This window comes from Stenella coeruleoalba (assembly GCF_951394435.1).
Source record: "Stenella coeruleoalba genome assembly, chromosome: 19".
NCBI lineage: Eukaryota > Metazoa > Chordata > Mammalia > Artiodactyla > Delphinidae > Stenella > Stenella coeruleoalba.
Window position 1 is genome coordinate 15,034,385 of NC_137165.1, and position 27,158 is coordinate 15,061,542.

At 37.6% G+C, this 27,158-nt stretch overlaps 2 protein-coding genes across 2 annotated transcripts in view; one reads left to right on the forward strand and one right to left on the reverse strand.

The window, feature by feature from the left end:
• Window positions 1–4,196, forward strand: part of SLC6A4 (solute carrier family 6 member 4) — a gene marked incomplete at its 5' end in the record, with an annotated part of 37,370 nt that extends 33,174 nt beyond the window's left edge. Inside the window, one exon of the mRNA XM_079904501.1 lies at window positions 3,150–4,196. Within this exon, the coding sequence (XP_079760627.1) occupies window positions 3,150–3,224 (75 nt within the window). The 3' untranslated portion in view covers window positions 3,225–4,196. The remainder of the gene's footprint in view (window positions 1–3,149) is intronic.
• A 13,411-nt stretch (window positions 4,197–17,607) lies between these two features.
• The window catches only part of NSRP1 (nuclear speckle splicing regulatory protein 1), a 66,507-nt gene continuing 56,956 nt past the window's right edge, over window positions 17,608–27,158 (reverse strand). Inside the window, exons 4-7 of the mRNA XM_079905147.1 lie at window positions 23,057–23,185; window positions 21,959–22,166; window positions 21,097–21,205; window positions 17,608–19,152 (exon numbers count right to left, since the gene is read on the reverse strand). Coding sequence (XP_079761273.1) covers window positions 18,090–19,152; window positions 21,097–21,205; window positions 21,959–22,166; window positions 23,057–23,185 — 1,509 coding nt within the window. The 3' untranslated portion in view covers window positions 17,608–18,089. The remainder of the gene's footprint in view (window positions 19,153–21,096; window positions 21,206–21,958; window positions 22,167–23,056; window positions 23,186–27,158) is intronic.

Consider the following 27,158-nt stretch of genomic DNA (forward strand, 5'->3'; position numbering starts at 1 on the left):
TACTAATAGTTTGCTAATGTAGAAATTGGCTCTAGAGGTTAGGGAGAGATGAGTTGCCACTTTTCATCCTGTACTGACAAGAGTTAGTGTTCAGGCTGCCAGGATTCCTAGCAATGTTACCAGAATCGAAAATGCTTGGGTCATTACTTGTTTGGTTGTGTTTCTTGCCATAGTAAGGTTACTGTGGCAGTAGAGCCTGAAGGAGCGGCCACTTAGAAGTCTGTGGGTGGGTGCTTTTGTAGGAGACAAGCTCAAAGGTGAAGAGTGGTATTTGGGGGAGAGCTAGAGGGACCTGTGCTCTATAATGACCTGAGAGCATAGGTGGGCTAGTCTACGGACTCTTAGAAGCAAAACTTAAATATCAGATCATCATACTCATCTTCCTAAAACATTTCACAAGAAACACGAAGCAAGAGAATGTGAGGCCATTAAACATCATCTCTTTTCTAAGAACTGAGATTGCTTCTTTTTCCAAACAGAAAAACTGAATTCTAGGTGAACAGAATTAGTAACTCTGCCAGGAGTTACTAATTTTCTACACCCAAAACAGTCCTATCACAACCTCATTCCTCCCAAAGGGGCTTGGACTCTGGTGTTGCCTGAAATACACGCTCAGACAAGAGTCATTGTACTTGCTCCTTCAGGTTGTCCTTTATGGCAGTCATGATAGTCCACTGGCCCAGCTGACTCAAACCCAGAGTCCAAGGTCAGGGGTGGGAACTCTAGTTAGGTTAATAAATTTCAGTATTCTTTGGTCACAGACTGTACCTCAAGTCTTGATCATCTTTCTTGCAAATTCCCCGTTAGCCACAAGGAAATGCCACCCAACGGTGTATAATTAACAGAGCTCAGATCCATTAGTAGTAGAGGTAAGGCCGATTGCAGGGCCATGTTTGTCATAGGCCACCAGATGGGAAACAGTGGGTTACCAGGAAGCATCATGATATAGCTGGTCAAGGGGGACTAGGAGGGAAAAGACTATGGCAAGTCATTTACCTGCTCTGGGCCTTAGTTTCTTCATCTTTAAAATGTGCTCATTGAATTGGATTAACATTTCCAAAGTATGTTTTAAGGAGTAGTAGTAGTTCCACGGGATATGAATAAGTGTTACTGCTGGGGGAAAAAGGTTACGTGGTCAAATAATTTTGGAGAATGCTGGATTAAGGCAAGGTAAATAGGTCTCTTTACTACAGGATTTCTCAAAAGCCTTAACACGCCTATGTGCATGCTTAATTTCTGATAAGAATAAAGCATGCCATGTTTTTGCCAAGCACCCCAAGGGACTAAAATTTTTTGTGAATACCAGACTTGATGGTCTTGAACATTCTATCTATGAGGGAGGGAGAACTCATATAAAATTTTGGTATGGTTAAAAAGAAAATAAGTAAATTTCTTAACTCTTCTGGGCCCTAGCCATATACAAGGCTACAGTTTGTGGAGTGAGCCACCACTTACTCACCTGTAATTTGGAGGCTATCATGTGCATCTGCAACCTGGAAGTCTCAAGGTTGGAGTCATCAACTGGATTAGGTCACTGCCCCCAGAAGCCCCTAGTAACCTGCACAAAGACACTGGGAAGATGGTCCCTAATAAGTAAGCATTCATGAAGATGGCAACAGTGATCCATTGCTTAGATGATTGCCTTGCAGAAGGCCAGGGACTGGCAAATTTTGAGAGCGATAGTAACGTGGCAACTGGAATGCTGCTGAAATATGGAAGACGAAGGTGGACCTGGCATTTGGGGAGATCAGCAGCCAGAAGGGCAGGAGAATGGGCAGGTGGGGGCTAGGGCACAAAAGCCAAATGTTCTACTTTACAGTGTTGTTTACTGTGGGTCTTGCCTCTACCCTAGTTACAGTGATGTGTCCAGTTCCCAATTAGCAAGGCCTAATTCTCCTTAATCAATTATGGGTTACAGATTCATCTGTGGGAAAGGATGGATTGTGAAATTTTGCTTTCTATGACTTGACATGTCCAGGTAGTTGATGAGCACTGCAGCAACTCGTTTTTAAATGGATTTCCAGTGTGAGATTTTAGTTCTTGAAATATTAAGGTCATTAGAAACACAACATGTACAATTTTGTGAACTTCATTACCTATGAGAATGGGAACTTTTAAAATTCCATAGGCCCTGCTCCCTAAAGAAGAATCAACCCCCAGAACCAGGAAATAAAAAAAACTGAAGGGGACTACATACTTCTTCAATCCAAAATAAAAAGGACAAGTAGCAGAGCTTCACCTAAAATCAATAAATCAAAATATGCTTTCAGATCCAATTTTGCCTTGCTCACCATATGTACAGACTTTTGGCATCAAAGAGTTTACTGAGCAACTTACTTAACAAAGATTTTCTTCTACGCTTCTGCAGTGCTCCCCACATCCCTGAGCTGCTTCGTGTCACTGATGCTAAGTTTTGCAAGGCAGGCTGTATATTTCATACCCAAGCCCAAGCATATTTCAGATCTGTCCCAAAGCTTCTGTGTACCTCAGCTGTTTCTAAAGTAAAAATTCTCAGCCTTTTCCCTGTGCTAAGTACTACATCAACATGAGATTGCTTTACGAATGATGATTTAAATGGGCACATCTTTTAAAATTTAATTATGTAATAATTTGCACCCTTGTATGAACTAACCAGTGCTCCTTAACAGGTAAATTCATTAAATCAGTAACATCCTGGCTGTTACAGTAGCTGATGGCACTGTGCACTGTGCCTGTAGCATGTATGCAGGCACAAGGAGCATGGCTGAGGTGGGGGAAGCCAGAATCCAGAGCTCACTTTGCTTCCCAAGCCCTGTGGGCCACATGAAGCTTCCTCTGACAAGAGAAAAGGATGCCCTTTCCCAGGCCATCAAAGGCATGTTACAGGCCAGCAGAGGTTCTATTGAAGGTCCATCATTTCTCCCATTAGTGTTATGATGACTTTCTTAATTAGTTTACAGATGCTTATATAGTTCCTGAATATGCCATTTTTACCCATATTTGAGAACAAATAAATTGCAGATTCCTTTCTTAAGGAAAGTCAGTAAGACTATTCCAATTTACTATTAAATGCCATTTAAATGCTACTTAACCTTTGTATTAATATTGAAAAAAATTTTAAACTGTTAAATTATAAGAATATTTATAACATCATGTTTTCTTCCTAACAGCGTCTTATTAAAGGTATCACTCCAGAAACACCGACAGAAATTCCCTGTGGGGATATCCACTTGAACGCTGTGTAAAACATCAATGAAAGGAAAATGGCTTCCCAACAAGCTCTTCCTCCAGTTCTGACAAGTCACACCTCGCCTTCCCCCTCTAAGTCAATGAGCTGCCAGCTAAGCCTGCCGATGGAAGGGCCTTCTTCATAGAGACACAGTCCCAAAAGACTATGGTGCCCAGACTCTTATGGCCTCCAGCCACTTATTTCTGTGAAATCTCCCAGACATGTTATCATGTTAGACTCTGTGATGCAGCTGAAGTGGACTGCTTTGGATGTGGGAGGGTGTGTATGGAGGTGATGAAAACCACAATGTCGTCAGTTAGGATTAGGTTTAGGATCAAGTCTGTGAAAGTCTCCTGTATCATTCCTTGTTACGATCATCAGTATTTAACATCGTTTGCTTCCAAAGGTTTCACTGTTCATGAATGCATAAACCATTTAGAAGAAAACAGGGATACTGTCTTGCTAGCCATATATTTCCTGAGTAGCATAGAATTCTACTATAGCTGAAATCTACTAGAACCCTGTAACCTGTGTACTGCTCTGGAGTCAGGAGAGGAAGATGTAAGAAGCTAAGCTGAAAAATAATGTGTACATGTGAGCATGTGTGTTTGTGTATACTGTTGTTCCAGTGTATCCCTATCTCCATTCTAATACTTTGGGCCCATTACAAACTTTATGAATTTCCTCTAGTTTTTCTTACATTAACAAATTCCACCTACTGAAATTTGTATGTATGTTATTATTTGAAGGGTATAATTACTACAACACACTCTGCCACCCACTCCTTTTCCAATGAACTTTAGCCCATACATCTTCCTTTATGGGCCATGCTTTAGTATTTCTTGCACTTCACTGCCATCTTCTTGTCTCTCTCTGCTAAACATTCAGGATAATGTTCCACAGGCAAATCTGGCCTATTTCATTAGTCACTGTGGCTTGGCTATGCACTACTTTGAAGATGAATATTGATAAATGCATCTTCAGTGTTCAGTTGACTATCTGGTTTAAGCTCTACTTCAAATGACTCAGTTTAACCATTAAGGTTACTTCGCTTTGTGAAGAGTGGATAAATCAAATTTTCACAGAGTGTAGAGCTCTGGTACCCTGACCTAAACCAAGGTCATCCTCAACCCAAAAGTAATTGGAGAATCTGGGTTAGCCTTAAATGAACCTCCTCCCAACCCCTTGACCCTTCCTGGTTGGCTACCAGGATACTGAGCCCTCCAGATAATTTTCAAGACTGAGTCTAAGTAAGCCTGATTGGAAAAGGGTCAGTTAAGTGAATAACCTTACATGCCACATAAAACCCTTAATGCAGATCAAGTATATTTGATCTTCAGTGGCTTGGGACTCTCAGATGCATAGGTAGAGAAGCAAATTTTACCTAGTAGTGTGAGATTTCCTTACCAAAATCTTAAAGGGAGTAAAGCCTAGTCAATGATAAAAGGACTCAATGATCTGGCCCCATATCACATCAGTCCTCTATATAAATCTAACTTAATCCTAACCTTATAGAAAGATCTATATAGCAGAAGCCTAGTTTAATCCAATTATAGAGCTTCCTCCCTTGGCTTCCTTTCCCCAACAATATTCCCTGGCCATCTTCCTGTATTCCCCCTACATTCTTCTATTGCTGATTCTTTGCTTTTCCTAGCAGAATATTTTCCTCATAGATGTTAGCTGCTGAGAAGTTTCCCAAAATATTAGAGGAAAAGAGAGGGGGATTTAAAAATGACTCTTCACTGACCTACCTTCATTATCTTCACTCTTTCATTCCTTCCTGCTACCTCATGTCTTCTCTTTGCTTTCTAGCATGCTGAAAGGAGAGAGGTTATATAAGTGGCAGCATATTCAGTAGTAAACAGCTTTGCAAATTTAAGAACTTGCTTTATAAATATATTCAGATATGTATTCTCCCCATCCCACACACACTTATGCATTTTCCAAAGATATCATTTTTTAAAAAGCACTTTTTCAAACAAAGTTTTGTCAAGCCAGGTGTTATACAGGTGTTTTGAAAAGTTTTCAAATGTCACTAGACAGGAAAAAATTCAACATCTCTCCTCAGCATAGTTTGCATTTACTTGACCCCTATTTATCAATACTATACCATGGATTTTTTTTTAAGGAAAACTTGAGTTGGTAAATGGACTTTAAAATAATCTTTTAAAGACCTTTTACATCTAATGTAGCATTTACATAAAAGTAAAAACTAAAAATGGAATGAATTGTAAAGTTATTTAAGTACTGAAGTTAATTTTTTTTCTGTGATTTTATTAGTGAGAAATACCTGAGAAATAGGCAAGACACAAGCAAAGGCATGGAGGCAGTTCAGTTGATTGAGGTTGTTCCTATATGTTGACATGTAATGGAGTCCAAAGAATTCATCTTTATTCCAAAAAACTTGCAACCCATTTAAAACTTATTCCATTTGTTGTGTGGAATGCATATGACTTGTAACCTAAATTCATTGCCCTGGCTGCCCCATGTAGAGATGGATGCAAAGACCCCAACACACCCAAAGTCAATGTATTAGCTCCAAAATCAAACAATCACAATCAAACCAAATAATTAATCTCAAATTAAGGCAAAAAGTTATTCTTGAGATGAGTCACTCTCTCATCGTCCCTGCTTTTTAGGAAACTTGTTAATTTGGTGCCACCAACCTCAATATTTAAGTGTAAGTATGAATTTCCGTTTAATTCACCCACCCCACCCTGACCCCTTAAAAGGGAGATTATTCTCCTAGAATTAGAACCATATTCTTTTGATAATTAGGAAAGGCTGACCTGATACATTGTATCTGTTGTATAACTGATTTGGAGGTCACTGTCAAGCAAAGCTTAAAACCATGGAATGCAGTGGCTTAACTGTGCTGTTCTTACACATTTTAGACAATGCTTAGCTACCCAGTGGTACAATCCACACCTGGTTCCTTTCATAGCATGTCTCTTTGCTCATAAATCAACATCTGGTGCTTAAGATATCATTAAATAAGGCAGTATTCAGAAGGCATTTTCTACCCTCCCTTTTTTCTTTTATTGTCAGAGATGGATGGGGAAGTGAAATAGCAGATTCCTCAGAGAGACTATACTACAACCTGTCATCCCCATAAAGCAATAAAAGCAAAATAGTCCTATGCTAAGTGGAAGAAGTTGTATACTTTTTTTTTTTTTTTTTTTGCGGTACGTGGGCCTCTCACTGTTGTGGCCTCTCCCGTTGCGGAGCACAGGCTCCGGACGCGCAGGCTCAGTGGCCATGGCTCACGGGCCCAGCCACTCCGCGGCATGTGGGATCTTCCTGGACTGAGGCACGAACCCGTGTCCCCTGCATCGGCAGGCGGACTCTCAACCACTGCGCCACCAGGGAAGCCCAGAAGTTGTATACTTTAAAGTCATCATTATTTAAAAACGCAAGGAGAGTTACACAAAAGGCTCTAAATTAGGAAGGGGAACTTAGAAAATGCTTGCTTGAGAAGTATGTTAGAGACTGAAATTTATAAATCCAAATATGGAAAGAAACCCATTAAGACAGGGAATATTCTTACACTGTGGAAACCTTTCCTGGTCCACTTGAAACATTCTGAATTCTTTTCTTCAATATCAGAGATAAGTCTGATATTTATTAAAATTTGTCACGTTCAGTTCCATGGAAGGACTATTTTAAAAGCTCTAAATCTTTTTTTCTTACTTTTTATAGTATCACCTTTTCCCCTCATTGCTTAACTATCTCTAAATTTCAATGATAGGACAATATTTTAAAGTTCAGATAACTACATTTAGAGGCAGAAACAAACCTAGCTAATTTCTCTACTTTTCTTGGGATCTGGAAGTTTCTAAAGGAAGGTGAGCTTAAGTTTTATTTCCTCTCCTAGAATGAAATAATGCCCTTCTCAATTGTTTAGTAGGCATTTACCACAATGAAAAAGATGGAATCTTAAATATGTCTTTCCTTTTGTTACATACAGTTATAATTCATTCAGTACTGTTTCTACATTAGGTGTTTCAAAACAAATCATCTTTTCAGGAGAAGTCTTTATTTTTTGGAAATAATTCACAGTATATTTCAATTGGAATTTCAGGTTGTATTTCTCTTACCAACACATCATAAAATTCACACCAAATTGCTCTGCCACCAATGCAAGTTTTTCCCTTAAGTTATCAAAAAGAGATTATTTCACTGGCCAAATCTAATTTGGAACCAGTGTGCATTGGTGGGGCATGTCATCAGAAGAAAGTTTTATGTCTGCTGAACTAAGAAGAACCTTATCATTTAGGATACAGAAAAAATGATTTCAGTCCTTCAGTTCTACAACTGAAGACTACAATTATAGTAGATAATTTATTTCTAACAATTTGTAAACACTGACAGTCCAAACAACAAATATTTAGGAAGGAGCAGCTAGCCCATCTCTATGCTAAAATACCTAAATTTCCATAAATAAATAAGAACATCTGTTTTTTTTTAAAAAAATGATTTGATTCTTACTCAAACTCTAATATGGTAAGTGTACCTTATCTTAAAACTTGATACATGAAAAATGCAAAGTTTAAAGGATAAAATTAGGGACTTTACATAAGAATTTGCAGTTATTTCTCCAGTGGCATTTAAAATATGATTTGATTTACAAAAAACATTTTCAGGATACTTTGTGTGTTGAACATATCAATGAGGTGCTTCAAAGTGTGGATTATATACAGTTAGTTGAATTATATAAATGGTATTTCTTTTTCCTCACCTTTCCTTTCTTCTTCCACATTATTTAGAGCTAAGAAGAATAAATTTCTTCCACTATTCACCTGTCAACAGTGATAATATGAAATTTTCCATGAAACATTATTTTTTACATGAAACGTGTTTATTTTTAAACTTCAGTGACAGAATTAAACCTGTTTTATTTATACAAAATAGGAGTCCCCTCTTTAAGATGCATGAAATGTCCATGTATACATTTATGCAGTTTAGTCATAAATGTTCCAAACTATATTTTAAGGTATCAGTAAATGCCTTTTGTTGTGAACTATTACTGTAATAACTCATAACATCATGATGAATAGATTCTGTCTCATTAAAAAACAAAACAGAACAAAACCAAAAAAACCTTTCCAAACTCTTAAGGTTAAAAGAAAAATCTTAACTGTATATTGTCAAAACATTCACACATCCCTTAAAACATCACTGCATGTGGGACTTCCCTGGTGGCACAGTGGTTAAGACTCCATGCTCCCAATGCAGAGGGCCCAGGTTCGATCCCTGGTCTGGGAACTAGATCCCACATGCATGCCACAACTAAGAGTTCGCATGTCACAACTAAGGCACCGGTGAGCCACAACTAAGGAGCCCGCCTGCCACAACAAAGGAGCCTGCCTGCCACAACTAAGACCAAACGGAACCAAATAAATAAATATAAAATCACTGGATGTGATTTGCAAATACTTAGCATCAAAAGTACCTAGAGGGCTTCCCTGGTGGCGCAGTGGTTGGGATTCCGCCTGCCGACGCAGGGGACGTGGGTTTGTGCCCCGGTCTGGGAAGATCCCATATGCCGCGGAGCGGCTGGGCCCGTGAGCCATGGCCGCTGAGCCTGCGCGTCTGGATGACTGTGCTCTGCAACGGGAGAGGCCACAACAGTGAAAGGCCCGCATACCGCAAAAAAAAAAAAAAAAAAAAAAAAAAAGTACCTAGAGTTAGAGATATTAAATTTCAGTAAAGCTAAATAAATTACTACAATTTTTGCAATTTGTGCAGAGCTTCAGTTTATAATGTGCTTTCACATAGATCATCTCATTTGATCATCAGAACTCTGGGTGACATGGGTGACAGTGTTACTTCCCCCATTCTGCAGATAAGGAACCTGAGGCTCAGAGAGGTCAGTTGATTTGCCCAGGTTCACACAGCCGGAAAGTTCTAGAACAGGCCTTATACCTAGGTTTTCTGATTGCAGGCCAAACATTACTTGCATGTCTTTCTTTAAAATCATCACCCATATAAAACTCTTAAAGAGAGCATAGGCAAAACATTCTATGACATAAATCATGCCAATGTTTTCTTAGGTCAGTCTCCCAAGGCAATAGAAATAAAAACAAAAATAAGCAAATGGAACCTAATCAAACTTACAAGCTTTTGCACAGCAAAGGAAACCATAAACAAAACGGAAAGACAACCTACAGAATGGGAGAAAACATTTGCAAATGATGCGATGACAAGGGCTTAATCTCCAAAATATATAAACAGCTCATACAACTAAACAACAAAACAAACAACCCAATTGAAAAATCAGCAGAAGACCTAAACAGACATTTCTCCAGATGGCCCTAGGCACATGAAAAGGTGCTCAACATCACTAATTATTAGAGAAATGCAAATCAAAACTACAATGAAGTACCACTTCACACTGGTCAGAATGGCCATCATTAAAAAGTCTACAAATAAATGCTGGAGTGGGTGTAGAGAAAAGGGAACCCTCCTACACTGTTGATGGGAATGTAAGTTGGTGCAGCCACTATGGAAAACAGTATGGAGGTTCCTCAGAAAACTAAAACTAGAACTACCATATGATCCAGCAATCCCACTCCATATGATCCAGCAATCCCACTCCTGGGCATATATATCTGGACAAAACTATAATTAGAAAAGATACATGCACCCCTATGTTCATAGCAGCACTATTTACAAATAGCCAAATGTCCATCGACAGATGAATGGATAAAGAAGTGTGGTACATATATACAATGGAATAGTACTAAGCCATAAAAAATAATGCCATTTGCAGCAACACAGATGCAGCCAGAGATCATCATACTAAGTGAAATAAGTCAGAAAGACAAATACCATATGATATCACTTACATGTGGAATCTAAAATATGGCACAAATGAACATATCTACAAAACAGAAACAGACTCACAGACACAGAGAACAGACTTGTGGTTGCCAAGGGGGAGGGGAGAGGGGGAAGGATGGACTGGGAGTTTGGGGTTAGTAGATGCAAACTATTACATTTAGAATAGACAAACAGCAAGGTCCTACTGTATAGCACAGGGAACGATATCCAATCTCTTGGGATAAACCATAATGGAAAATATTAAAAAAAAAATAATGTAGGGACTTCCCTGGTGGCGCAGTGGTTAAGAATCCGCCTGCCAATACAGGGGACACAGGTTCGAGCCCTGGTCTGGGAAGATCTCACATGCTGCAGAACAAATAAGCCCGTGAGCCACAACTACTGAAGCCCACAAGCCTAGAGCCCGTGCTCCGCAACAGAAGAAGCCACCACAATGAGAAGCCTGCGCACGGCAACGAAGAGTATCCCCCGCCCGCCGCAACTAGAGAAAGCCCGCATGCAGCAGTGAAGACCCAACACAGCCAAAAATAAATAATTAAAAAAAAAAGAATGTATATATAACTGAGTCACTTTGCTGTACAGCAGAAATCAACACAACATTGTAAATCGATTAAAAAAATGTCTTAACTAAAAAAAAACATCATCCATAGAAGCCAAAATACAGATGCTAAATTCAAAAAAGAAAATCATGAAGGATGTGTTTCCAACAAACAAGGACATCTCCTACATAACCACAATAGGACCATCAAAATCAGGAAAGTAACATTGATACATTACTGTCATCTAATCTCAGACACCATTCAATTATGTCCTTTTACCAAAAGGTTCCAGTCTAGAACCACACGTTCATGTCTCTTTTGTCTCCCTCAGTCTGCAACAGTTTTCCAGACTTTCCTTGTTTCATGAACTTGACACTTGAATATTACAAGCTAGTTACTCTGTAGAGTTTCTCTCAATTTGATTTGATACTTGACTCATGATTAGATTCAAGCTAATATACATTTTTGGCAGAAATATCACAGGAATGATGTTGTGTTCTCAGCACATTCTATCAGGTTGAGTATGATTCAATTTTTGTCCCCATACTAGTGATATTAACTTGAATCACTTCATTAAGGTGGTATCTGCCAGACTTTCCACCAAGTAAAATTCCTTTTGTTTTTGTAATTAATATTTTGTAGGGGGTTTACTCTGAGACTGTGCAAATACACTGTTGTTCCTCATCTAACTTTCATTTTTTACGGATTCTTATTTTATTCAATGGATTATAATCAATTATTATTCATTTTGATGCTCAAATGGTTTCATATTTAGCCAGTGAGAATCCTTTCAAGCTGGCTCCGGTATCCTTTGACATGTCCCCATCATTCCTGGAACACTCACTTCCTTACCTTCTGGAGTAAGATGTTACAGTATCATCTTGTACTTTCTCTGCCACAGCCATTTCTCCAAGAAGTCCTGGTTTCTTTTAGTGAAGAATATATTTAGAAACTGAGATCTAGATGCCAGGTATGCTCATTGGAGTGTCACTGATCCCGTCTTCTCACATGTGTGCACAAAAACACACATTTTCATCTATTATTATTTCTCAATCTTGAAAACTATGAGTTTATACCAGTAACTCCAGTTCCAAACCAACACTACAAAGTTCATTCTCATTTTCTCTCTTCATGTTTATAACTCCTTCTAGGGCAGTGAGAAACCTGGCTCCCATTATAACAAATATATTTACTTTTGATCAATATCCCTGAAGGTAAGCAATATTCCATTGCTGCTGTCACTGCCGTCTACACAGCCCCCCTCCCCTTTTTTTTTTTCGGTATGTGGGCCTCTCACTGTTGTGGCCTCTCCCGTTGCGGAGCACAGGCTCCGGACGCACAGGCTCAGGGGCCATGGCTCACGGGCCCAGCCACTCCACGGCATATGGGATCCTCCCGGACCGGGGCACAAACCCGTGTTCCCTACGTCGGCAGGCGGACTCTCAACCACTGCGCCACCAGGGAAGCCCTACATAGCCTTTTACCCCATTCAGGTTCTGACACCTTATGCTGGGACTGTCCCTGTACAAATGCCCTTCTCACCGTGCTCAAGCTGACATCCCTTGGTGGGCAGTCACCATCACCATCCACTGCACAGATGCCTCCCCCTCCACCACTTGGGCTCAGATATCCTGCATGGACCTCCTTTCTGCATGGATTACCCCTCACATTCATTTGGGCTGCTCCTTCACGATGCTCTTCACTGTGTTTTAGTGACACCCAGCTCTGGGTCATGACAGCTTTACCTTGCTCAGCCCCACTTAATGGCTTTTGGATTGAACTGTTAGGGAAGGGATGGTGAAAAAGGAAGAGGACCGGTTTACATTCATTAATTGTTACAATTATAGCCTAAGAAACCCATAGTCTTTTCTTAAGGGGCAGAGAGAGGAATGGGATTAGCAGTATAGTGGGATGGGCAAAGCTTGGACAAAGCATCTCCCAAGACAGAAACTTCAGTATTAAAGTGTATCTCTAAACTCTTTTTCCAAAATCTTTCCTGCTTAGTATTCCTTTGATTCTTAAGGCTTTGTCTTCTTAACACAATTAAGAAGACTCTAGCACATCTGGTACATAGCCCCCAATTTGCTGAATACATGAAAATAATGCATACTTCATGTCAGTTGTCTGGCCTAGTTTCCCTCCATAGTAAGTATGGCTCATGTCATACATTTTACCAAAAGCAAAAAAACTTTTCTGCACCTGTGTTAAGAGCAACTAGATAGAATTGAGAAGACAAGCTCAAGTCCTTTCTCATCCACTACCAAGCTAAGGAACCTTATTTAAGTCACTCAACTTTACTGGCCCCATCTCCTCATGGGTAATAATATACATATATACACACAATATATATACATATGATATATATACACACTAGTATTTACTGTGTGCTAACGTCAGGCACAGCATTACATACATTGTTTCAAGCAATCCTCACATCAGTCTTATGAAAGAGACCCTTTTATTATCCTCATATTACAAATAAGGAAAAAATAAAGTTCAGAGAACTTAATTTGTCCAAGATTATGCAGCAAGTGGTGGACCCAAGATTTCCAAATCTCAGCTATTAAACCTGATGTCATACCATCTTAAAAACATTTTAAATTCGAGGGGTCATAGATGATTTCTAAGTTCATCCTTGTTTTAAAATTCTAATTTTAAGAAATACTTAACAGATATTAAAGTAAATGAAGTTAAAACAATGAAGTAAAAACTTTTCTAAACGTTCACTCATGCCAGCTATTATAGTAGGTACTGGGCATACAAAGTTGAGACCAGATCTTTGCCTTCAAACAACTAACATACAATCATTATACCATAATGCTGTGATGGTATTACCCACAGAATTAAAAGGAAACAGAGGTGTGGCTGAAACAAAGAAAGGTATTATAAGAGGTTTTCTGGAGGCAATCACACTTCAGTTTTACAAATAAGGAGTTAGGGCTTCCCTGGTGGCGCAGTAGTTGAGAGTCCGCCTGCCGATGCAGGGGACACGGGTTCGTGCCCCGGTCCGGGAAGATCCCACATGCCGCGGAGCAGCTGGGCCCGTGAGCCACGGCCGCCGAGCCTGCGCGTCCGGAGCCTGTGCTCCGCAACGGGAGAGGCCACAACAGTGAGAGGCCCGCGTACCGCAAAAAAAAAAAATAAATAAAAATAAAAATAAAAATAAGGAGTTAGGCAGAAACATGACTTTCCAGGCAAAGCGATTAGTATGTGAGAAGGCACGGTTACCTTGAAACAGCATTGTGTAATTGGTATGATTGGAACAGGAGTAAACAAGGGGAGGGAGAAGGAAAATTAAAGACACTGAATCACAGGAACAGCTGTTTACCAATTCATGATAATTTCTTTTAAGTACAGTATTTTAGACCTCATATATTTAAAAGAACACGTATCTAGCAACGAATATAATGAACCCCTTGTTTATACTGGTCCAAATAATTCGTTATCAAAGAACTGCTGCCCTGTGCATAAGCCATTTGACTAATCAACATCTACATATTCTTCCTATAGAAATGACTAAGATTAACCAGCATGGCCAACATTCCTCCATTCATATATTAAAAATCTTAAATTACAAAAATGTTTACTGTGAGATATCTTATGCATACAGAATAATATATAAAACACATTTACAATTGATAGAGTGAACAGCCAAGTAACTACCACCCAGGTCAAAAAACTATTGCCAGGGGCTTCCCTGGTGGCGCAGTGGTTGGGAGTCCACCTGCCGATGCAGGGGACACGGGTTCGTGCCCCGGTCCGGGAAGATCCCACATGCCGCGGACCGGCTAAGCCTGTGAGCCATGGCCGCTGAGCCTGCGCGCCCGGAGCCTGTTGCTCCGCAACGGGAGAGGCCACAACAGTGAGAGGCCCGTGTACCGCAAAAAAAAAAAAAAAATTAGGCAGGACTTCCCTGGTGGCACAGTGGTTAAGAATCCACCTGCCAATGCAGGGGACACGGGTTCAAGCCCTGGTCCGGGAAGATCCCACAAGCCGCAGAGCAACTAAGTCCGTGCGCCACAACTACTGAAGCCCGCGCACAGAGCCCATGCTCTGCAACAAGAGAAGCCACTGCAATGAGAAGCCTGCACACCACGACGAAGAGTAGCCCCCACTCGCCGCAGCTAGAGAAAGCCTACACGCAGCAACAAAGACCCAGCGCAGCCAAAAATAAATAAAATTAAAAAACAATAGGCAAAAGAAACAGATACTTCAAAAATGATATCAAAATGCTAATAAATATGAAAGTCATCAGGGAACCCCAAAATAAAACCATGAGATACCATCACACCCACCAGAACGGCTCAAATTAAAGGACAAAAAGACAAAGGTTAAACAATTACAAGTGTAAGCAAGAATGTGAAGCAACTGTAACTCTCATACATTGGAGTTTATTTTGGAAAACTGACATTACCTATTATCATGAACATATACTTACCCTATGGATCAGCAATTCCATTCCTAGGACCTACCCAATCAAAACATATATATGTACATACTAGAAGACAAATGTAAGAATGTTCCTAGAAGCATTATTCATAATAACCCCCAAATGGAAATAACTCAATGGCCATCAACAGTAGATTGGATAAATATTATACAATCAAGAAAACAAGCAAAATTAATCTATGGTGTTAAAGGCAGGGAGTACGCTGGGAAATGGTTTGAGGGGAGCTTCTGTGGGGCAGGTAATGGTCTCTTTTTGAACTGGGTATGTTCACTGTGTAAATCCATTAAATTATGTACTAATGATATATGGACTTTTCTTTGTTATCCTACAATTTTTAAAAGCTTACTAAGAATATTCTGGTGATTTTTGGCACAGACTTATCAGAGGTGGAACCTTTTTGTGTCAAATAGGGCTTTTTTGGTAGAAATCCAAATCCAATCGGCCCAAGAGAAAAATACTGGTTTAAACATCGAAATATGATCTACTAGAGCCAAAGTTTCAAAAGCAATCATCAGATCTTTGTCCTTCTCACCTCTCATTTCTGTTTTCTTTTGTGTGGGCTTTATTCTGTCAGGCAGTCAGGCACTCATTTTCCCATGTAACTCTGGAATTACTTCATCTTCACAGTCCAGAATTCTACTGGAAAACATCACTTTAAGTTATGACAAGTCTCAGAATTGGCCGATCTTGAGTCACATACCTTCCTGGAGCTCTTACAGCCCCATTTGAAACACTGGACTAAGAGTAGTGAAGGGTACTTTCCCAAGTGAAAATCAAGGCACTATTCTCAGAAATGGGGGAGTGAATGCCAAAGAGGCAAAAACATCTGTACATCTGAGGAAGGAGAGAGAAGAAATCCTTAATTTGCAGTTTCTCCCTGAGTTATGTCAAACTTGGTTAATAAAAGTATTATGTAACAGAGCTATCACATGATCCAGCAATCCCACTCCTGGGTACATACCCAGAAAAAAACAAAAACTCTACTTGGAAAAGATACATGCACCCCAATGTTCATAACACTATTTACAATAGCCAAGACATGGAAACAACTCAAGTGCCCATCAACAGGCTGGCTTAAGAAGATGTGGTATATATACACAGTGGAATGTTACTCAGCCATAAAAAAGAATAAAATATTGCCATTTGCAGCAACATGGGTGGACCAAGAGAAGAACATGCTTAGTGAAGTCAGAGAAAGACAAATACTGTATCACTTATATGTAGACTCTAAAAAATAATTCAAATTAATCTATATACAAAACAGAAAGACTCATAGACCTAGAAAACAAGCTTATGGCTTCCAAAGGGGAGAGGGAGGACAGGAGGGACAAATTAAGAGTATAGGATTAACAGATACAAACTACTGTACATAAAATAAATAAGCAATAAGGCTTTACTATATAGCACAGGGAATTACATTATCTTCTAATAACCTATAATAGAATCTAAAAAAAAAAACTGAATCACTATGCTATATACCTGAAACACAATAATGTAAATTAATTACACTTAAATAATTTTGTTTTTTAAATATGTAACTTTTCCTATCTAAACCATCCATGCTGCTTTGAGTCTCTGAATTACTGGGAGAGGGAAATCAACAGTTTCTTATCAGATCTCTCCACCTCCAGTCTCTTTCTCCTAGGCTTTATCTTGCATACTACAGTCAAATGAAACCTTCCCAATATATGGCTTTAGTATGACAACCCTAACAAAGGAATCCAATTCTCCACCAAAGTTGAAGATTTTTAGCCTGTCACTCATGGTCTTCCATGATCTCACCCTAATTCTTTCACAGTTACATTATACTACACCCCTCTGTGTACACAAAGTCAGTGCTTTTGAAGTGTTTGTCACTGTCACTGATATATTTTAAATTATTAGGGTGTAACTGATATTTAATATGTCAGTCAAGAGATACAGGCATTAGCTTTCTTGCTACTTTTCCTTTCTGGTTTAAAAAGTATAACAAAATGATTTATGAATGCTAAATTTGATCTTTTATATATATTTTCTTAAAGACAATATTCTTACTAAACTACGTTTATCCTTCTAAAATAAGACAATGTGGTAACTCTTCATGAAGTATGAGAGATAAAAATAGCACTTTCTTAATGGGAAGACTGTTAAGAGAACTGTTTTCTCCGTATGATTCATCCTTTTCACATGAATAAATTATTTACAGTTTATAACTTCAAATGGTTAAGTTTCAAAGACTTAGTACAGAAATTTTAGTTTTATTTTGATATATAAATAGAAACTCTAATAAGATGTACTATATTTTTTAGAGTATATTAAACAAGACATGTTCATAAACAGGCCACCTGGATCTTAGGTAATTTCTTTAGGCTGGTATCTCCATCTTTTCACCCTCAGCTAAAACTGATTTATACACATAACCAATTTACTAACTTGCTAGGGTTTCAGAATTAAAGTGATTTTTAATTAAAAAAAGAGGAATTACAGCATGACAGGAATGACATTATTTTTAAAATAAAATATAAGCTTCAATTAAACATGCAAATATATCACTATTTTTATTTTCATTTAAGTGAGTATGTTGTGGGCTAAAAAACTTAGACAAGATGTGTGATCTGTATTTTACACTTTAATACAAATTTTAGAACATAAAGTAAAACAATATTCTCTGTTCAAATCCACATATTTTTATCTGAAACATGACATTTATAAAACAAACAGCTCCTGCAACAAATGCAACATAGAAGAGTTATTTAAATTATTTTTTAATGGTTGTAGTGGAGCCAATTTTCCTCATTAAGTACCTACGGGGATTCAGCACTCTCTTTAGGTTGTTTGACTATAACCAAGAATGTGGTATTGATAAGTAAATATTATATACTAATTTAGTTAAACATTCAAGATAAAAGGACTGACTTCTGACTTAAATCTAAACCAAAAATGAATTTTGAAAATATATTTTAAAATACCCTCCCAACCACTGTTAACACACTCCTTTATGTGTTCACTCAACATTTTCCAGGAATTATAATTTTCTGTGTTTCCATAGGTCTTCCTATTGGGGCAGTTATCAATCATCTTCTTTCTCAATATATGTCTTTGCATTAACCCGTGCCATTTGCCGGGCCAAGTATCTGTCTCTCGCTGACATTACAGTTTCTTCGTTGCTCCGCTTTGCAAACTTGTTCACTGTCTCGTGTGGCGTCTCTTGTTCTTTGCCAGTCCCTTGGCATTTCTCTGTGAATCTGTGTTTTGCTCCCAGTGATGTTTCAGAACTAGAGGGTTTCTCTGGGTTTCTTTCTTTGTCCTTTTCCATGTTTCTCATTTTATTGGCTCTTTCCTGGTTAAGAAACCTATCCTTTGCCCTAGAATTTGGGCTTTCCTTTCTTTCTTGATTTCTTTCTGAAGATTGAACACTTACTTCTCGCTTTTCTCTATCTCTGTATTTATCACTGTTTTCATATCTTTCTTTCCTTGCTTTCATATGCTCTTCCTTTTCTTTGCTTTTCTCTTCCTTCTCTCCTCCTTTCTCAATGTGTTGGTCATAATCATTTCGTTGTCTGTCTCTTTCTTGTTCTCTTGAGGGGTATTTCTCCCTGTCTTTCTCCCTTTTCCATTCCCTATCATTTCTTTCTCTCTGGTCTCTTCCCCTCAGTCTATCTTCTTGTTCATGCCTCTTCCAGTGTGAATCTCTGTAACTGGCCTCTCTGTGCCTATGGGAATCCTTCTTTTCTTTTTGGTAATCACGGTCAGTGTAATAGTTGTCCTCCCTGGATTGTCTCTCTTGGTGCTGATCTTCCCTTTTCTCATGTCCTCTTGACTTGGAACTTTTTGTGTGGTATTTGGTACCATGCTCTCTTTCTTCACTAGATGACCGTGAGTGGGTATGACTTCTGTGATGCCTGGAGTCATTTTTTAAGGTCTCTGTGCCCTTTTCCCTTCTGCAGTTCACTTTATTATCTTCTTCCATTTCATCATCCTCACTGCTCTTAGCATCAAAGTCACTGTCTGCATCTGGGTTTTCCTCTACTTTCACAACTGTTTGGCGAATGCAGTTCTCATGAGGTGTTGTTCTGTCTTCTGAACTTACTTCATCGGAATATCCCTTTGATTTCTCTTCTTTTATCCCAGACCTTAAGAAAAATAATGTAACAGAAAATGCTACATTATCAATTATAGTAAATAAATGAAGTGTTCATATAAAGTTCATCAGTACTTAAGTCAATACACCTACATTATATAAACCTGCTGATTATCCCAAATTCGAAAAGGTGCTGCTGTCTATTTACCTTGTAAACATCTGCAAACTAGTATTTTCTAACCATTCCGAATATTTTCAATATTGGTAGAAATGAAAAAGTAAAAATCAGCCCTTCTGTATGGACCACTAGAACCTTCAGGCAGGGGTGTGTGCAAGGTCTTCATTTTTGCCAAGCACAGACAAAGAATAATTGGGAAAAGATATATTCTGAAGATAAGTACTAGTTTACAACATGAGGTTCAAGTTGTGGCTTTATTGGATTTTTATTTTATTTTTAAAAAATATTTAAAAATAGTCCTGGAAGAAAAAGATAAATTTTTTCACAGCAAAATGGTGACAAAACCTAATTCTAAGTATCACTAAATAATCCCTCTCATGACTGAAAAGGCACCAGCATCCTGCTCTACCCCTTGGCATCTTTTACAACAAAATGGAAATATGAGAATCTATCCAGCTATTATGATCAGTTACATTAACACTGTTTACATCACCTACATTTTCCCAGCCAATAAGCATGGTTAATTTATTTACATTACACATTTATTCTCACTAATCACTTACCAAACAAACAAAGCAACAACTATGGTTCTCTAGCAATTGCTGGCAAAAGTGTCTTGGCTAAAGGACTCACTAATAGTTAGGAATTCTATTATTAGACTCTGGGAATTGCAACTACTATATGACATTATGAAGTTTCACGGCTGGCCTCACAACAATTCCAGATGAAACTCTTATTTTTCATTCAAAAATTTCAGTCTTCAAATATGCTTTCTGAGACTCATAATTCTCATCAATTTTACAATCAAAACCTAGTAGTTGGGGTGTAATCCCTTCTCTTCATCCTTAATTCCATTCTCCTGCATCTCCTCTTTCCCTAGCAACAAAGACTCAGACCCTCTTATCTGAATGTTTCTATTCCAAAAAATGATTTCCTTAGATACAAGTTTAAGACAAATTTTACCTTCAGCTATAAACTTACACCATAATCATTTCACCATCCCCATAATATTTTATAATTTTATTCAAAAATCCTCCAATCCTTACTTTCTAGACCAGTATTAATAGAAATGTCCACAGAAATGGGAAATTCCCTGATGGTCCAGTGGTTAGGACTCAGCACTTTCACTGCCGGGGACAGGTTCAATCCCTGGTTCGGGAACTAAGATACCACAGGCTGTGCAGCAAGGCCAGAAAAAAAAAAATGTCTACATAGTAATGTCCATATATCTGTGCTGTCCAATATGGTAGCCACTAGCCAAATGTGGCAACGGAATACTTGAAATGTGACTGTTGTGACCAAAATTTTAGATTTAATATAATTTAAATTTAAACAGCTACATGTAACTAGTGGCTACATATTAGATAATGTATTTCTAAGCCCTTGATTATGTGAATCTTATGTTTTATGGAGGCTAGGTCCTATTTATGAAAAAATATACTTCTCTTTTTGGGAGGAGATGTGGGGATATATGTATACGTATAGCTGATTCACTTTGTTATAAAGCAGAAACTACCACACCATTGTAAAGCAATTATACTCCAATAAAGATGTTAAAAAATATATATATACACTTCTCTTTTTATATACTATCTGAACATGCGTGTAGAATTACTGTAAAATAAAAATAAACTTGAACTAAAAGTTTTTTAATTAGAAAACTGTAAATCCCTAGTTATTCATTCAATTAGGTCAGGTTTGGCTAACAACACAATATGCAATACTGCAATCCTCTACTTCCAGAGAGTTAAAATGATCCCACAATCAAAAATCATGAACAGTATCTTTCTTCTAAATATTCCATATGCCACATCTCACCTGGCTTCACGAAAGCTGCATGTAGGTACTTCCTCTTCACCAACTGCTTGATTTAATAGGTGCCTATAAAATCCACTGAGATCGCTCTGCTTGGTTACATCCAAACGTGCTAAGAGAATGAAAGCAAAAGTGAGAATAATATATTCAAAAAGGCAAAATGCAGTTCAGTTTCACAGGCATAGAGTATGTAACACAGTGTATGAAGTGGTGCTCTAGATGAACACATAGTACATGCTTAGACCAAGTCTTATACATTTGGTTTTCTTCCACTTAAAGTTGAGAAGCACTTGCCAATTAAGCTATTTGTAAGTACACATTTTACTTAGACCTTGAGAAATGACCACGAGTAGGAAGCAATGAAGTAAAGCACTAAGGTATTCTTTGGCCTCTGCACATCTTTGTTCTTTCTTGAATTAATGTTATTCTTTTTGTAAATGCCCAGTTAATGCTCCTTGGGTGATGTTACTCTAGTTTTCTCATCCCAGGAAATATAACTAGGATTTAAATCTCAGTTTATACTGCTTTTGACAAATGTCATGCTTTCCATGCCTTGTAATCAATGTTTTTACATTTGAAATCATTTTCTAAGGCAATGACTTGTGATAATCATAGTTTTAAGCAACAAAGTGAGATGTAATTGAAAAGTTCAGTAGAAGTAATAGTTACTAAGAGTGCAACTGTGTTTTTAGTTAAAATCTCCTGTTTTATAATATACATAACATCATATATCTTGTACCCTGCATTCATATACATAAATTATGACAACATTATAATCTAAAAGTTCAGTGATGAGCAAATGGTTAACCACAGGGCAGAACTCTCCTGTTTGTTTCCTGCTACTCCTCTCCCTCTTCCATTTCACCTTCAAGTGCAGCAGCCCTCCTTTCTCTTTCTTCCTCTTCAGCTCTCTCTTGCAGTTTTTTCTTATAAGCAGATGTTACAAATGCCTCTTTATCATCAAATTCTCCCTTTTCCATTTCTCGTTCTCTTTGTATTTTCTTTTCCATTCTTTTTTCCTGTTCCTTTTTTCTGATCTCAACTGCTTTTAGTAAGTTGTGAATGTACTTGGGCTGGGGGTAAAAATAAGATTATTTAGGAAAGAGTCAAAGATAATTAACTGCTAATATTTGATTTTTATCATGAATTTATTACTATAGAAATGCAAATAAATAGGACTGTCAACTTCTCAAAATTCAATATAAATTTACTAGCAAGATAATAAAATTCTTCTCAATAGAAATTTAAGTATAAAAACAAAAAATTATTCAAAATGGCATTTAAAAAATATCTCAAGCTAAATAGGTCATTTTCCCACTGTTTTTCTCTCCCTTTTTACAAAACGGTATTGTCTTACTTCAACAGATACATGAATAGGAAGGCTTCTGACTAATTTTTCACATTAGTTGAAATACAATCATTTAAAATAGCAGCTTTAATATCATTTTAGAGCACCACTTTATCTGTAGATACTGTAAGATGTAAAGATCCTTAAATACCAGTCTGTGCTTTGTGAAAGAATAAGAGTGATAGAAAATTTGAACTTATTTCATTCAATCTCCACACCCTAACTTGTTTTTTCAAACTAAAAATATGACCATGTTACACTCAGATGATTCAGTTACCAGCTAGGAAGCAATAAAAAGTTATAAGACACAAACATGAACAGGAGAAGCAGCAGTACAAAGACTTTCTTAGGAAAAACTTTCAAAAAATAATCTGTAAAAGTTTTAAAGCAAAAATCCAAAATTTATAAAATTGTTAGATAATTCTCTTGCTCCTGTTAGGATACTAAATATATAGTTTCCTAGGTTCTCAATCAAATCCATACTATCTGGAACTAGGGGCTCTTCACACTTCAAATATCTAAAAGCTTTTTCTCAGATCATTCTCATGTTGAAATAAGAGTAAGTTACAAAATGCAGGTCAAGGTCAAAGAAACTTTGTATTTTCAGCTACAAACCTTTCGGTCTTTTCCCAAAAGCAATTTTGGATTACTTTCTTCCTTTTTTTTCTTCATTTCATCATAAATACTGTCATATTCATATACAGTAGAATCTTCTGCAAGGGCCTTTTGGATTTCCAGTTTGGTCTTTAAAGAAAATATTGAACATGTTTCAAAAATATGAGCCAACTAATAGATACTACAAAAAGTCTAAGTAATCCTTTTGAGACAGGATCATAAATCAGAAATATATCATAAAAATTGTATCAATCACATTTTAAACTTAAAGCACTTAGAATAGAGCCTGACAGAGAGTTAAGTGTTCAGTAAACATTATTATCTATTCACTTGTACATAAATAGAATTATCTACAAAAGGACCAGGGTATGACTTAGAAACACCTAACCTTAATTTTGAGATGCCTATATTACATATTAAACTTCCATATCATTTTTACTTGTGTTACCAAATAAAATGTTCAAGTTTCAAATGGTAGGAAATACTTTTTTTTTTTTGGTAATTGAAAAATACTTTACTTTTAGAGATGTCACCTTCAGAATTTAAAATAAGCAGTATATTCACTACAGAAATACAAGTAGTTTAAAAAAAATTTTGTCTCTGATACGTTTTTCATAAAAATATTTTAATACGGACTTCTCTTTTGGCACAGTGGTTAAGAATCCACCTGCCAATGCAGGGGACACAGGTTCAATCCCTGGTCTAGGAAAATCCCACATGCCACGGAGCAACTAAGCCTGTGAGCCACAACTACTGAGCCTGCGCTCTAGAGCCTGTGCACCACAACTACTGAAGTCTACACGCCCTAGAGCCCACGCGCCACAACTACTGAGCCCACGCACCTCAACTACTGAAGCCCACACACTCTAGGGCTCACAGGCCACAACTACGGAGCCCGCGTGCTGCTACTATTGAAGCCCACACCTAGAGCCTGTGCTCCGCAACAAGAGAAGCCACCGCAGTGAGAAGCCTATGTATTGCAACGAAGAGTAGCCCCCACTTGCCACAACTAGAGAAAGCCCGTGCACAGCAACGAAGAAGACCCAACGCAGCCAAAAAAAAAAATAATAATAATAATTATAAGGAAATATTTATTTTCATTGAAGTATAACTTACATTATGATTTGACATTTGTATACATTGTGAAATGATCACCACAGTAAGTCTAGTTACCATCTGTCACCATACAAAGTCACCAAAAAAAAAATTTTTCCCCTCATGATAAAAACTTCTAAGATTTACTTCCCTAGCAATTTTCAAATTGAATACAGTATTACTGACTACAGTCACCATGCTGTACATTACATCGCCATGACTTACTTTATAACTTGAATTTTGTATTTCTTTTTCTTTTTTTAAAAATAAATTTATTTTATTTATTTTTGGCCGCGTTGGGTCCTTGTTCCTGCGCGGGCTTTCTCTAGTTGCAGTGAGCAGGGGCCACTCTCCGCTGCAGTACACAGGCTTCTCACTGCAGTGGCTTCTCCCATTGTGGAGCACAGGCTCCAGGTGCGTGGGCCTCAGCAGTTGTGGCTCGCAGGCTCCAGAGCACAGGCCCAGTAGCTGTGGTGCATGGGCTTAGTTGCTCTACAGCATGTGGGATCTTCCTGGACCAGGGCTCAAACCCATGTCCCCTGCATTGGCAGGCAGACTCCCAACCACTGCGCCACCAGGGAAGCCCTGAATTTTGTATTTCTTGATCCCCTTCATTGATTTCACCAACCCCCCATCCCCCTCCTCTCTGGCAACCATAAATCTTTTCTCTATGAGTTTTGTTTTGTTTGATCATTTTGTTTTTTAGATTCCACATATAAGTGAAATCATATGGTATTTGTCTTTCTCTGACTTATTTCACTTAGCACGATACCCTCAAGGTCCATCAATGTTGTTGCAAATGGCAAGATTTCTTTTTATTTTTTTATGGCTGAGTAATATTCCATTTGTGTGGCATGGAATATTTTATCCATTCACCCGTCAATGGACCCTTAGGTTGTTACCATATCCTGGCCATTATAAATAATGCTGCAACGAACACACGGGTGCATGTATCTTTTTGAATTAATATTTTCATTTTCTTTGGATAAATACACAGAGGTGGAATTGCTAGATCATATGGTAGCTCTACCTTTAATTTCTGAGGAAGCTCGATACCATCTTCCATACTGGCTGTACCAATTTACGTTCCCACCAACAGTATATGAGGGTTCCCTTTTCTCCACATCTTTGCCAACACTTGTTATATGTTGTCTTTTTCATAAGTCATTCTGACAGGTGTGATGTGATATCTCATTGTGGTTTTGATTATTAGTTCCCTGATGATTAGTGCTGTTGAACATCTTTTCAAGTGCTTGTTGGCCATCTGTATGTCTTCTCTGGAAAAATGTCTACTTAGATACTCTGCCCATTTTTTTTTCCTTTTTCTTAAATTAATTTTTATTGGAGTATAGTTGATTTACGTTGCGTTAGTTTCTGCTACACAGCAAAGTTTATCAGCTATACATGTATCTGCCCATTTTTAATTGGATTGTTTTTTGTTTTTGAGCTGTATGAGTTCTTTATGTATTTTGGATATCAACCCTTTATCAGATATATGACTAGCAAGCATCTTCTCATGTTCAGTAGCATGCCTTTTATTCTGTTGATGGTTTCCTTCGCTGTGTAGAGCTTTTTAGTTTGACGTAGTTTCATTTGTTTATTTTTGCTTTTGTGCTCATTGCCTTTGGAGTCAGATCAAAAAAATATCACCAAGAACAATATCAAGAAACTTACCACCTGTTTTCTTCTGCAAGTTTTATGGTTTCAGGTCTTACACTCAAGTCTTTAATCCATTTTGAGTTAATTTTTGTGCATGCTGTACACTAGTGGTCCAGTTTCATTCTGTCACATGGCTGTCCAGTGTTCCCAATACAATGTGTTGAAGAGACTGTCCTTTCCCCATTGTACATTCTTCCCTCCTTTATCATAAATTGATTGACTGTATATGCATGGGTTTATTTATGGGCTCTCTATTCTGTCCCATGACCTATGTGTCTGTTTTTATGCCAATACCATATTGTTTTGATTACTATAGCTTTGCAATATAGTTTGAAATCAGGGAGTGTGACACTTCTTGTTTTGTTGTTCTTTCTCCAGATTGTTTTGGCTAGTCGAAATCTTCATGGTTCCACACAAATTTTAGGATGGATTGTTCCATTTCTATCAAAAATGCCCTTAGAATTTTGAAAGGGAATGCACTAAATCTGTACACTGCTTTGGGTAATATGAACATTTAATCAAAATTAAGTCTTCCAATTCATGAGCATGGAATCTTTCCATTTATTTTTGTCTTCTTCAATTTCTTTCATCAATGTCTTATGGTTTGCCATGTACAGGTCTTTCACCTCTTTGGCTAAATTTATTCCTAGAATTTTATTCTCTTTGATGCAACTGTAAATGAGATTGTTTTCATAATTTTTATTTTTGATAGTTCATTGATAGTATATAAAAACAACAGATTTCTGTATATTAATTTTGTATCCTGCAACTTTACTGAACTCATTTATTAATTCTAACAGTTTTTTTGGCAGAGTCTTTATAGTTTTCCATATATAAAATCATGTCATTTGCAAATATTAATAGTTTTACTTCTTCCTTTCCAATTTGGATGACTTTTATTTCTTTTTCTTGCCTAACTGCTGTGGCTAGGACTTCCAATACCATGTTGAATAGAAGTGGCAAGAGTGCATCCTTGTCTTCTTCCTGATTTTAAGGGAAAAGGTTTCAGCTTTTCACCATTAAGTATGATGCTAGTGGTTGGCTTGTCATATATGAACTTTACTATGTTGAGGTATGCTCCATGCATATCCACTTTGTTGAGAGTTTTCATCAAAAATGTAATGCTGCATTTCAACAAATGCTTTTTCTGCATCTATTGAGATAATCATTGATTTCTGTCCTTCATTTTATTAATGTGGTGTATTACATTGATTGATTTGTGGGTGTTAAAATATCCTGATATCCTTGGAATAAATCCCACTTGATTATGACATATGCTCCTTTTAATGTATTATTGAATTTGGTTTGCTAATATTTTGGTGAGGATTTTTGCATCTATGTTTATCAG